The following is a 12,858-nucleotide window of genomic DNA, read 5'->3' as shown; positions in this document are numbered from 1 at the left end:
AAATGGCTGACGTCCTCGAGAGGGAGGGCGGGTATCAGAAATCTAAGGCATCATTTGGCTTCATGCGCCAATTGTTGCCGTCAGAAGGGGAAGCAGGGAGTCCTTCCCGGCTCTCCCTTGGGGCGGGGGAGGGGGGAGCAACAAGTTTATCCTTTAACGACGCCATAGTTGAACTCTTTATTAATTCTTGACCACTCATCCGGGCGTAGACTGGACGTACTTTGGTAAAAATTGGGAGGGTGCCGTCCGAATTGTTAAAAGGACGTAGACAGCCCGATGTAAGTCATAAATGTAGCGTGTTGTCAGATATTACTTCGAAATGGAAATAACTTTAATTGTGTCTCTATCAGTGGGTCGCCACCCGTCCTTCTGCTAAAGTTATTGGAGAAGTTGAGATGGCGTTGGCTACTGATTGCATATGCCCATTTTGAATCCAACAATTAACTATGAGCACATACTCGAATGTTACAAACACTTCGCCGGCGCAAGAGAATTAATTCTGCCAGTCTCTTCCCCTCCTCGACACCCCTCATCTTGCCTCCGGGGGATGGAGGGAGGTCTTGATGCCATGTGCGCGGAGCAGTCCCATCTAAGCAGCTCCCGCTCCCCGTTTTTTTGCGGAATTCACGAGGTCTGCACCGGCAACGATACGGGTGGTAAGCACCATCGAGCCGGAAGCGATGTTGGAAATATATCACAAACCTCAAATCACTACGAAGTGAATTCAATCTTCCAGAGTGCGCACATACTGTTTTCGTTCCTTTCATAAAGGATCTGATCTGGGATGTGAAAGAAGTATATTTCTTGATGTCCGCGAGAAAATAGTGACCTATCATAAGTTACACCGATTTTTTGTGGAAATTTGAACACACATTCCACACAATATTAACAAAGTGTAGACCGTATTATTCACGACCCTTGGCTGAGCTTTTCAATGCATCGAGTTTGTCCAATGGGTTTCAGATGGTGAGCTAACCTCTAAATGAATCCGTTAGCTATGAAATACGCTAATATACTGAGCAAATAAGCATTTGTGGTGCTGAGAGGATGAGGGAGTCCACCCACTGGGAATGATGGCCTCAAACATTTTCGAAATCCTAGGATGGTGGCGTGATTTGGTGAGTGCCCGCCCCTAAACAATAAGCCGCGAGTATTATCGGGAGAGTGGGATGAAGCAGCTTTCATATGAGCGAAGGTGGAGCCCGCAGTCTTCTACGCAGAAACGCCCATTTCACTGCAGACGTGGCAACTGTTTCTTTAGTGCCTGCAGAAGTAGGAGATAGGAAGGCTAAGATAAGCATTAAATGTTGAGAATGCAAACTAGAACAGGTTAAGAAGTCGACCTATCCTGACGTGCTTTGGATGAGGGTGGGCAGAGTGGTGGGGACATTAGAAAATTAATTTTTTTAAGGTAAGGAAGCGTTTATAAAGAGGCGGGAGTTAATGACAGGCACCTTAATTAAAGTTGTAAAGAACAGACTAATGAAAACTTTAATACGGCGCGTAGTTTCGTAAGGCCAGGGAACTTGGTCTTTGAGGCCAGACGATAAACGTTTATAGGAGGCTTTTGAGACGGGTTTTTTTTATAAAAATGGAGAAAATAAAATGGACGAAATGAAAAACAAACAATGGAGTTCTGGGCATGGTAGAAGAAGCGAGACGGTCTTTGGGAGAAATTTGAAGAAGGCAGGGCAAGGGGATAGAAGAGATACTAAGAGTTAATGAGATGCTGAACACAGTAATTGGAAGTAGAAGGGTGGAGATATGAGATAGAGGTAGGAAGAGGAGCCGTTTTGGCTGAAATTAAGGGAACTAGAAAGAATGAAGAGCAAAAAAATATATTACTGAAATATGTAGTACTTGGAATATTAAAGAATATTTGCATCATGTGTCATTTTTGCTCGTTAAACGTTGTAGGGATATGGATTGTAGTGAGCATATACGTAGTGTGGAGTGCGAAGGCCCATAAAAAACCTATTCTAATGCGGTAGAAATCTCCACACACGTATCATTATGAACATAACTTGATAGACCACGCTGACGAAGATAATGACGACAGATGATGAAGTGAAGGATGTTTGACGATATCACCCAAAGTCGTGCCAAAATATAGAGGGAAAAGAAAATCTAATTGCAATTGGAAACTGGAATGCAGTCGTTGGAGAAGGCCAATAAAGGAAAGCATTAGAAAGATATGATCTGGGGAAGTGAAATAAAATTTAAAAAAAGACTTTTGGAGATCTGAAGTAGAGGCAATAATACTCAATCAAAATCAGTCATGAAGACGATATCATAGCATGTATCAAGAGGATACCAGGAAGAATCTGCAAGAAGATAACAAAGTGACTCAATCTATGTGAAGCAAAGATTTAGTAATTCCAAAGAAACTGCGGGAGATGCCGCAACAGTAACTTTTAACGGAGTCATCCGCTAATGTACATTTCAATGCAACAATTTCAGAGTGTAAAAATCATTCGCCTTGACAGGGATTCGAACCCAGATCCCTCAATATCCGGTCGAGTGCTTTAGCCACTTAAGCTCCGTTAAAAGTTACTGTTGCGGCATCTCCCGCAGTTTCTTTGGAATTTGTCAAAGTATAAACACCATAAGTGTTTAAAGTTGGCTTTAACCTCGTGGACTGTGGCGCGTCGCGCACGGATACGAATGCCTGTGACATTGTATGTACGGCATTTCGTCACAACATCTAGTTCCTTTAAAAGCCCCAAAATTTCAGAGTTTAAGAGGACGCCTCGGTAGCTTAAGTGGCTAAAGCACTCGACCGGATATTGAGGGATCTGGGTACGAATCCCAGTCAAGGCGAATGATTTCACACTCTGATATTGTTGCATTGAAAGATTTAGTAATCAAACGAAGAAGAGCAGGAGTTCCTCGTGGGTAGGCATTGAAAGCCACCATAATTTTGTACTGATCAAGTATAATTTCAAATTCAAGATGGTAGAGAAAAGAATCTATATCTACACACTATTCCGCACGCCACTGCAAGGGCGCACGGCGGGGGCTGTTAGGTCATCACCCGTCAACAAAACCAACACGATGTATACGCTATCAACACTCACGAAATGAAGCAGATCGCAAGAAAAAACTGCTAATAACTAAAAACTGCAAATGGCAAATAATCTAGACATAAGTAAGCGATTGATAAATACTACTACGCGCATTTTATGGTACCGCGACTTTGGAAATTGGACGGTTGGAGAAACAAATAAAAAAAGATTCGCGTTGCAACATGCGCGTTGGAAATAGGACGCTGCCGAAGGATTAAAAAAATTAATTTGATATAATAAAAAAAGTCGTGCTTAGAAGAGTGACTGAGTGGTTTAGTCTATGGGACCTTAGAGTTAGAAAAGGGAAACTAATTGGGATTTTCCTGAGGTACGATAGTTTACTCACAACTGAAACTTGGAGGAAACTTAGATTTCATCTAAGGATTGTGGAGGAAAGTCAAGGTTGCCTTGCGAGCAGAAGGTAATAGAAGAAGTCCTCGCCGAGCACTATGAGGGAATGAAAAGATTGATAGGTAACAGAATTGATTGGGGAGCTACCTGAGACCAATCCTGGGACTAATAACCCCTGTTGACTAAACATGGCGTTCCATGTGGTGAAGAAAGGCTATTTTGGAGAATAATTTCAATCGCAGTGTCATTGACAACATTTATATATTTTATGTTGATATGGAATAATTCTCCACGTGTTTTCCACCAATTTCAATCCACAACGTTTTCTTCCTTCTAAGATCATCCAGGGATCACGCCTCAAGAGGGAATCCAATGAGAGGAGGGCGACTGTTGCTTATCCCACGAAGAGTTTAAACTATCTTTTCACAATGATAAGACTGATTTCAATTGAAAAAATTGTTAAGTGTATTAGGATGTTATGTAATTGCATAGCGAAACAATCAAGAATTTATATCAGATGCATAACTTTCGACTGCCAATCTGCGAATTACCCTCACGAGTTTCGTGCCGTCCGATCACACAATATGCAAATTTCCACGCTTTTTGCGAGTGTGTCAAGGATATTCAAGTCCATTCATAGAGTACGTAACACTTATTTTTGTCGTTTAGAGTCAAATTTCCTCTTGCCAATCGGAACAGATTTTGACTTGTTTTGACAAATTTCCACTCGATTACATCACAGTAATGACTTTCCCTGTACGTAATGATGGTGGACATGAGGCGGTTCGTTTCACGTGCGTATGTGAATTGAGCGATTCATTCAGGGTTTGAATGCTCATATTTCAGATTTTGGGGGATAACACTGCAGCCAGAGGATTCCTTTGAATGACTAAGTTTGGATGTAGCCGACGATATATACGTACGAGGACGGTTCAATAAATACCCGTGTTAGAAAAGAAGAAACCATTTTTTCAAAAACATTTTATTTATTTTTCAACATAGTCCCCTTTTAGAAAAATACACTTCTCCCAACGTTCTGGCCATTTTTTTAACCCCTCCAAAAAATATGATTTGTCGAACTCTCCAAAATACGCCTCTGTCTCGGCGATAACTTCCTCGTTTGAGCTAAATGTTTTTCCCGCGAGCCATTTCTTCATGTTAGCGAATAAGAAAAAGTTGCAGGGGGCCAGATTGGGTGAATACGGGGCGTGCGGCAGCAATTCATAGCGTAGTTCATGCAGTTTGGCGGCGACAACTCCTCATCATATTGTTGTCCACCGTGAGCAATCGCGGCACCCATTGGGCAGATAATTTTTTCATCGCCAACTTATCATGTAAAATATTGATTGCCGTTCCGGTCGACACATCCACGGCCTCTGCTACTTCGTGCACTTTAGTTCGTCGATCATCGAGAATCATGGCGTGGACTTTTTGAATGATTTTTTCGGTAACCACGTCTGCCTGGCGTCCTGGTCGCTCCCCATCAAAATTAGATGTTCGCCCACGTTTAAATTCATTGAACCAATATCTAACGGTGGTCATAGATGGCGAAGTGCCCCCATAAACAGCACCCAACTTTGCTTTTATCTTCTCGTATTTCTTCCCATCCAAAAACAAAAAGCGAATTACCGAACGATACTGCTCTTTTTCCATCTTAGCGAAAATCACGAAGCACGTCTTACTCGAATGGCTGCCAAAACCAAACTAACCTCTAAATCAGTCTGAAATTTGTTTCACCGTTGTTTGATAGATGGCAGCACACGATGATAACATAAACTTCCCTCAGGAACGCCCTTTGTCGTCAAAAACGGGTACTTATTGAACGGCCCTCGTATGTACATACGTACGAGTATATATCGTCGTATTTGTAAATACGAAGCCGATAGAGTACTCTTATTTCACAGCATCATCAGAGTTTATTAATGGTTTAGTGTATTTCATTTCCATTTCGAAGAGAAAACAAATTTTTGACTTCGAATTACTGAATGATATTCAATGAAGTATTCAAGAATTCTAAAGGCCTGAAGCAAAGCTGCTGCGAGCATGCAATATATGCTAGCGTTTTGATCGGCCACACAATATACTCGTGTCAGGAATCCGGACTACAATCGAGAAAAAGTCGAGACTTGATTCTTGGGTAAAAGAGGAGGATATGTATGGATGATTTTTTGGAGGAAAGGAGGATTTTCTCAAGAGATGCACGAGTAAGTCGTAAAAAATGAGGATTTCGATATTGAATATGATTTGCATTGCACTCAGTTAAGACTGGATACAAGTTGCCACTGTGATGTCTCAAACCCACATAACCGGAGATTCGCCATGAAATATCATTTCACCTGTTTGGGATTTGAACCTGAATCTTCTCTCCACTACTTAACCTTTACCAGTTCCCTGATAGTAGATTGAGTATTACTCGAAATGGCCCTTGAAAGTAGTACCATATTTTTATTAATAAGATTTCATGCATGTCTTAATAAGTAATGCATTTGATGATGAAAATGACGATGCATGATCAAGAAATAAGTGTGCCAATAATTGGGAAAGAATGTTGTGAATGGGGAACTCCTTTAATTCGCCCTCTATTGCCTTGCTCTATGCCCCAGCTGCTCTCCCAACTTCCTCCTAAAGGATACTCGTATTTCTCAGTGACTACCTACTTGCTCCCTGTATTATGCTATTTATGCTTGATTTCTGTCGTCGGATTGGCTTTTCTGTTACGGATTAAAAAACTTCTTGGAGAAAGCGTGAGAACAGCTACATGTACAATTTGAGAATATTACTTATTTCTAGAAGCAACGATATGGTATTGAGTTCAATTTATGCCAGCCATTTTTCTAACTTCAGCTTCGGTCCGGGTATGGGTCCGTCAAGGTCTTCTTTCGCTGAATTCGCCCTCAATAAACATACCTCCTTCTAAACCATGGCTTTGCTGGCCGATCGTTCCCTTAACACTTAATCCAGTCGTGGCGCCTGAGAATGGGACTTCTACATTTATTCGTGTTGAACACATTTCGTATTGCTTACCGGAAAATCCCTCACGCACTCTATCGTCGAACTGAAGCATCAGAGCGGACCACCGCTTCTTGTATGGCAAAGAAAGTAATGACATCATTCGACACTCCTTCAGATTATTCCTTTAAGGAAAGAATTACCCAATTCCTAAAACTTATTTTATTGGATGACCATACGCAAGTGTGTGCAAAGACAAATCCGTTCCGTATATCCCATTGGAAAAAAAGGATTATTCTCAATAATTATTTTCGGTGCAGGACTTCTTTGAACATTGATTTGATTGATGGGATCAGCCATGGAGAACGGGTTTTCAATTTTAAAGTTTTACAACTTGAAATATTTCATGATGTCGCGCGCAGGGGATGGCGTTCAGGGTGATATTTGCGGTCGGAAGAAGTGATATGACGTCCTCATGACCTGGTTGAAATCTCTAACCACATACTCTTTGCTTGCATGTCAACTTTTTTCGTCGGAAATTAAGGACCTTGGATTTATTGATACTTTCGGCTTCTTTCTCGGTCGTGAATCCAGTTTTAATTACTTACGCTTCGCGGGGTATTTGGCAACGCCCTCTTTGAGATGGCACCGGCCCACGTGACGCGGGTTCGCCAACCCGATTTAGAAATATTTCTGAACCCAGTTACCTACAAGATCTTACCTAGTAAGCGGAAATGAAAACATGCCGGCGCTAAACTCCGCCACCGTACAAACGGCAGATCGGTAGTTCAGTCAAGTCGGGTCGAGTGTGGTTGAAGAGGGGACGCGGTCAGTTTCACGACAGGAGCAAGCACACAGAAGAAGAAATCGGTAGATAAAAGTTAAGTAAAAATAAAAGAAAATTATTAGTGAAAACTGAGTACGGAGCTTAGTTTTGTATGACTCCTAAACTTGGTCGTGGGTGTGAAATAAACAGAAGTTTAAAATTTTTGAGAGATGGACGTGGAGAAGAATGGAAAATAAAACAGGAGAAAATGAACACAAGGCAAGTGCTAATACGGTCGGGGAGAATTTATTTGGAGAAATTCAGAGAAAGCAGGACACATGGATGAAGGGAACATTAAGTGGCAATGAAATTTTGAAGACTGTGACGGATAAGAATGAGGAATAAGTGAGTAAGAGGGACAGAAAGAAGGCATTTTCAACGAAATGGAGAAATGATTGAAATCCCTTAAAATACTGAATAATTCACCAAAAACTGAAGTATACCAAATAATTGACTAATAACTATAAAGTACTTGAAAAGCTGAAAGGTGATGACATTTTTTTCCTGTAGTTTGGAGGTAGGGTATCTCGTGACGTGTGTAAGGCGTGACATGAAAGTGTAGATATACTTAGTCTCTGGATCCATCGAAATCCTATTCTGGCCGGTGTAATTTATGTTTAAAAGCTACAGAGCTATCCTTTCCGGTTGCTGTTTTCTCCACAAATAAAAATGTAAATGTTGTTTTCTTGACGTATTCAGCTTTTATATCTCTTCAAAAATGCTTATGATGTCCCCTAAATACATTTTCACTGTTTTCTGGATTGTCTCTCAAAGTAATATGGATTTTATAGGCGTATTTACCAAAAATCATAGAACATTGAAATGTGGAAAATTACTCGACCATTATAGTAGGTAGAAAATTGAGAGAATATTGGCAAAAATCTGTTTACTGAAGTGACATTGAATTAAGAGAAAGATTTTTGTTCCATAAATATAGGTGGTAAAAAATACATATATTTAAATACGTCATGCAAATTATAAAAGATACACAATATTTTTCTACAATATTAGAGCAAACATATTCCTCGAATCTTGTTAAGAATGTATTATAATTTCTTTTTTCTTTCAAACAGTTCATTGTATTTTCGAAATATTTATTTTATTTGGGTACAATGAACGTAGTTCATAATAAAATATTATTTTCTGTTGTGTAAATACTTGAATATGTTTTCTGGAACCTATCAAGAATTACTTTAATCTGATTGTGACACACTATTGTTCACGAACGCCAACTACATAATACAAGGGCGATTCGAAAAGTAAGGTGCTTACAAGGATGCAAAAAGTGATTGATCGTCAAGGCGACTATGTAGAAAAATAGCTAAATGCTCAACCTTTCCATCAATGTACGCAAAGTTGAGAATAAATTTGATTTTTCATGAAAAAAATAGGAGACCTTACTTTTCGAATCGCACTCGTAATTCTCGAAAAAACAATTACAATTGATCTTATTTATTAGCTAATTTGGATTAAGTTAAGTTATCGGAGGTTTTTTTGCTATACAAACGTTGATTTTAGTTTTCTAATAATAACGCGAGAAATATAGAAAAGATACAGAATGGAAATATGCGCCAGCATTCAAGCTGCCATTAATTTCCCGATACTTGATTATGTTCTGCTAGGTTTAAACACATTGGTGATTCGTTGTTTACATGCTGGTATGCCCAAAAATGTAGGGGTGCGATTACGAGGTAGTACTTATGAATTCGGTTATGTGGCTTAAACATCTTTATCAATGTTTATTTTTTGAAAAAAATGACACTTGAAACCTATTTATTTAACTTGAGCACTGCGTTCTGTGCCAGCCATACAATGTGATGAATACGAGTATATGTATGCGTTATAGAGACCGGATCATACAATTTTTTTATCCTGATTGCCAAGATACGTAATTCAATAAATTCTTGATATTGTGTGCATTTTCTATTGAGTCCTTTCATCCTCCACGGCACGGCGGTAATACAGCATTTGTACGTCAATACTTATTCTATTGTGTACTTCACCCCCATGGCACGATGGTAATAGAGAACTATTACGTCAATATTTTTTTCTATTTTGTCCTTATATCCTCCACGGTACAGTAGTAATAGAGCATTTGTACGTGAATACTTTTAATATGCTCATTTAACATGTAAAATCCTAATTGTTGCGCTCGTTGGCAAGCATTTATGCTCTCCACTTATCTGTTGTCAACTGTGTTCAACTGGAACGTGAGGCAGAAACAAAAAAGCAGACATATCGGATTAAAGTAGACCCAGCAGATTCGTCCCATTTACATATATTCACCATACCCCTTGAGGATATAATCTTTGGTCCACTCATTTTTCATTGTTTCTGAACAGACAGGCTTGAGTAGAATAAAGCTTCTTGGTTGAGTTATATGAAGCCATGGGGTAAGCGTACGGTAAACTCTCGAACGCTGACACAACCTCTGCGGTCCTGGACGGTTTTCAGAGTTTTTTGTTGAATTGTCTGGTATTTTTCAATGAATTAATCGGAAATTTGGATGAAATAAATATTTGTGAGAGGTATTACGTGCAAATGACTGTTTTGGAGGACTCTTTGGGGCTTAGCCCAAATTGTCCATACTTCCCGACCTTCAAGACTAATCGGGTCAGAATTGAAAAGTGACCCGTTACATTTATCGCAGAAGCAACGTAGTTACAGCGGAGAATAGAGATGACCTGTAAGCATATTCTAAAATAAAACTAAAGGTAGCCAAAAAGCAAACTTCTAGGGAGGAATTGATATTTTCCAGTTGATTGAGAGACAATAGAATTGTTTTTTCACCGTCACCATTTGTATTATGTTGAAAATCAGATGAACCGCATGTTTGACTCCGATCAACAGCTTATGACAAATATACAGCGGGGACGTGCTGTGGAAAAGTATATTCAAATTACCGCTTTGAATTGGCTAGCTAAATGACAACAATCGACTACTAATCGACAAACATCGAAAGCGGAAATGATATATTAACATCAACTGTCAACTGGCTGACTGCCGTAGGCCAAAATAAAAGAGTAGGAAAATGCATGACATGACCTTTAGGATACAAGACTATCCACTATAGAAAATGACAGCTGTACTGTAATGTGCTTCAGCCCTTAATGTTTTTGTTTGATTATTCATTTTGTATAGACTTTTGTGCTTTTTTCATAGAGAGTTTGACGTAAAATGCTAATTGTTATCAGTCTGCCAGAAGAAGAGGTCCTGGGGGTCTGCGAGGCCCTGCATCAACAGAGAACCAAGTCTTGTCTGCAGAGGAGGCCCGTCGGAGGGCAGCCCTCCAGCTGGTTGGTCGGGAGCAGTCATTTGCCTTGGCCATGCACTTTGGCGTCACTCGTTTCCTACGACCTTTGGCCGAGAGACGTGATCTCATCACCACCCAGGAACATCAAGTTCTCTTTCAAAATGCTGAAGAGGTGAGAAGAATTGAACCTTACAATTAGATTTACATTCTAATGAACCAAAATAGTCTCCAAAACAGTGAATGAATTGCAGTTAAGAGACCATGCTTCATGAAGCTCGGCTTTTTCACATAGAATCTAGTTTGAAGGATGTTGTAAACTCGTAGAATACGTGCTTCCTCCTGGAAACAGTCATATACAGAGGGTAAAGGTTTAATGTTTATAGTTGGAGCATGGAAAGAGGGTTTAAGGAAAGATCTGATGGTGTAATGGAAGTTGTGGAGAGGAATGTAGGGTCTGGAAGTGGGAGTAGAGAGTGAATTCAGGGGAGTTGATGCAGCTGTTGAATTGTAGGATTAGACTCTGCATTTATTTCATTTTGGTGGTTACTTTGAACTTCTAAGGGGTATAAATAGTTCAAAAATTACTTAAACAGTTCACTTAGGAAACAGCTTGAAAATTATATTTAGCTGTCAAATAGCCTTTTTCATTCTTCTTTTACTTAGTTTTAAAATTCATCATTGGCCATGTTAGTTTTGTATGTGGGGTGTTAGTTGCACAATTTTGTCATTTGTAAATTGTGATAATTAAGTACATTCTTGGACTGGACTATCAGAAGCAGTAATTGTATCTATTTTTTGTGCAATTGTACATTTAATGAAATCTTCAGAGCTTTAACTTATTATTTCAGTTTGATGGAGTACCTGATTACGTTACTAGGTAATTGTAAAGTAAACTTGGTGATATTTTAAAGTTTAATCAATCTTGAATAGTTTTGATGATCTCCTATCATTGCCAAGATGTGAAAAATAAGGAGAGGTAATGAATAACGGCTTAGATAAAAAACTCTTATAGGTCAGGGAGAAAAGGAATCATAACTGAGGAGGGGTGAGGAGTAGAAGTGGAGAGATGTGATTATTCACATGGATGATGTATTGTTGATAAGTTGAAATAGGCCAGGAACCATGTCAGGCACCAGTTGCGGTGAAGGGACAGGTAGAATGCCTCAATGGGAAGGATGTGCTTGCAGAAAGAATTTTATTTAACAACTTGAGTCATTCTCTTCATTCCAAAAAACACTGTCATCACTGCCATCCATGATGTTAGACGTGCAAAATTTCTTAGATCCATGCACAATAGACTCTGTGGTGAATTACATCAGATAGGCATACTAAAAGTGAGAAAATAAAAGTGCTTTACTGTGTATAATGGTTCAGTCATTTACTCTATTGTTTTATTTTGTAGTTGCTCAGTCGAACAGAGGACCTTTTGGATCAGCTCGTACAAGATGATGCGGACATTTTGGGAAACTGCATTGGGAAAGTTTACCTAAAAAAGGTATGTTAAAAAATATGTGAAAATCTAAATTGGTGATACATATGTGTACTGATAGTTTTATGAACAAAAGTGAAACATGGAAAATGTAATCTAATTAGAAGCAATTGAGATACATATAATGTACTTCAGTGTGTCTAAATCCTCTCCCTTAAAACATTTAAGTATATAGTTTTGCACTCACCTGTTGCATGTCAAAAACCAGATACTCATTTTTATACCTCACCTTCTTAATCAAGTCAACTTATTTTTTTAAGCAAAGGCTATCCTTGAGTATTTTGATTTTGCAAATTTTATATTCACTTATGCATTCATCCTTCTTGCTCTTAAAAGAGATGAAAGTAAACCTTGTTGAAAAAAGACAAACCTTTCATAATATGTATCTGGTCTTCATACTTCTGAGGATGTGTTTTTGGGCTAATATGCTATCATTACAGAGGGCATAGTGAGGTAGAATCAAAGTAAATCTGAAAGTTCTTGAATGAGGAAGTTAGCGAACACTTCATCTAGAACTTCCCCCTGCATGCTTAAAAAACTAATGCTTAATAATTCTAGGAGACGATTCCATAATGAGAAAATGGAATCGACCCATCACTAACAATAAGCATATTTTTAAGTCATCCTTGTTTCCTGAACGATAAATAATACAGAATTGATAACTGTCTCTATGAATGAATGACTACACAGTAAAGTTATTCTTTAATCTAAAAATATTTCATGGGATCTTGAACTTTCTGCAGTGGATATTATGATGTTTTATGAAGTTTTACTGCATGAAAATAACTTTTATATATTTGTATATATATTTATAATAGGTTTAATTAGTATTCCTGGAATCAATGTGCTTTGTTTAAATTCCACTTCCAGATTTTCATTGGAACTATGCATAATAAATCTTCACTAAGTTTGTTGAAATGGATAA

General features: G+C 38.8%; 1 protein-coding gene across 1 annotated transcript in view; it reads left to right on the top strand.

Moving 5' to 3' along the window:
- The window catches only part of LOC139696602 (uncharacterized), a 230,286-nt gene that overhangs the window by 119,769 nt on the left and 97,659 nt on the right, over window positions 1–12,858 (top strand). Inside the window, exons 9-10 of the mRNA XM_071595411.1 lie at window positions 10,386–10,616; window positions 11,847–11,939. Coding sequence (XP_071451512.1) covers window positions 10,386–10,616; window positions 11,847–11,939 — 324 coding nt within the window. The remainder of the gene's footprint in view (window positions 1–10,385; window positions 10,617–11,846; window positions 11,940–12,858) is intronic.

The sequence above is a fragment of the Hetaerina americana genome, unplaced genomic scaffold (genome assembly GCF_022747635.1).
Source record: "Hetaerina americana unplaced genomic scaffold, ioHetAmer1.1.p SCAF_1, whole genome shotgun sequence".
In the NCBI taxonomy this organism is placed as follows: Eukaryota; Metazoa; Arthropoda; class Insecta; order Odonata; family Calopterygidae; genus Hetaerina; species Hetaerina americana.
Note: the sequence above shows the minus strand (reverse complement) of the source record. Positions and strands in the feature narration are given on the sequence as shown.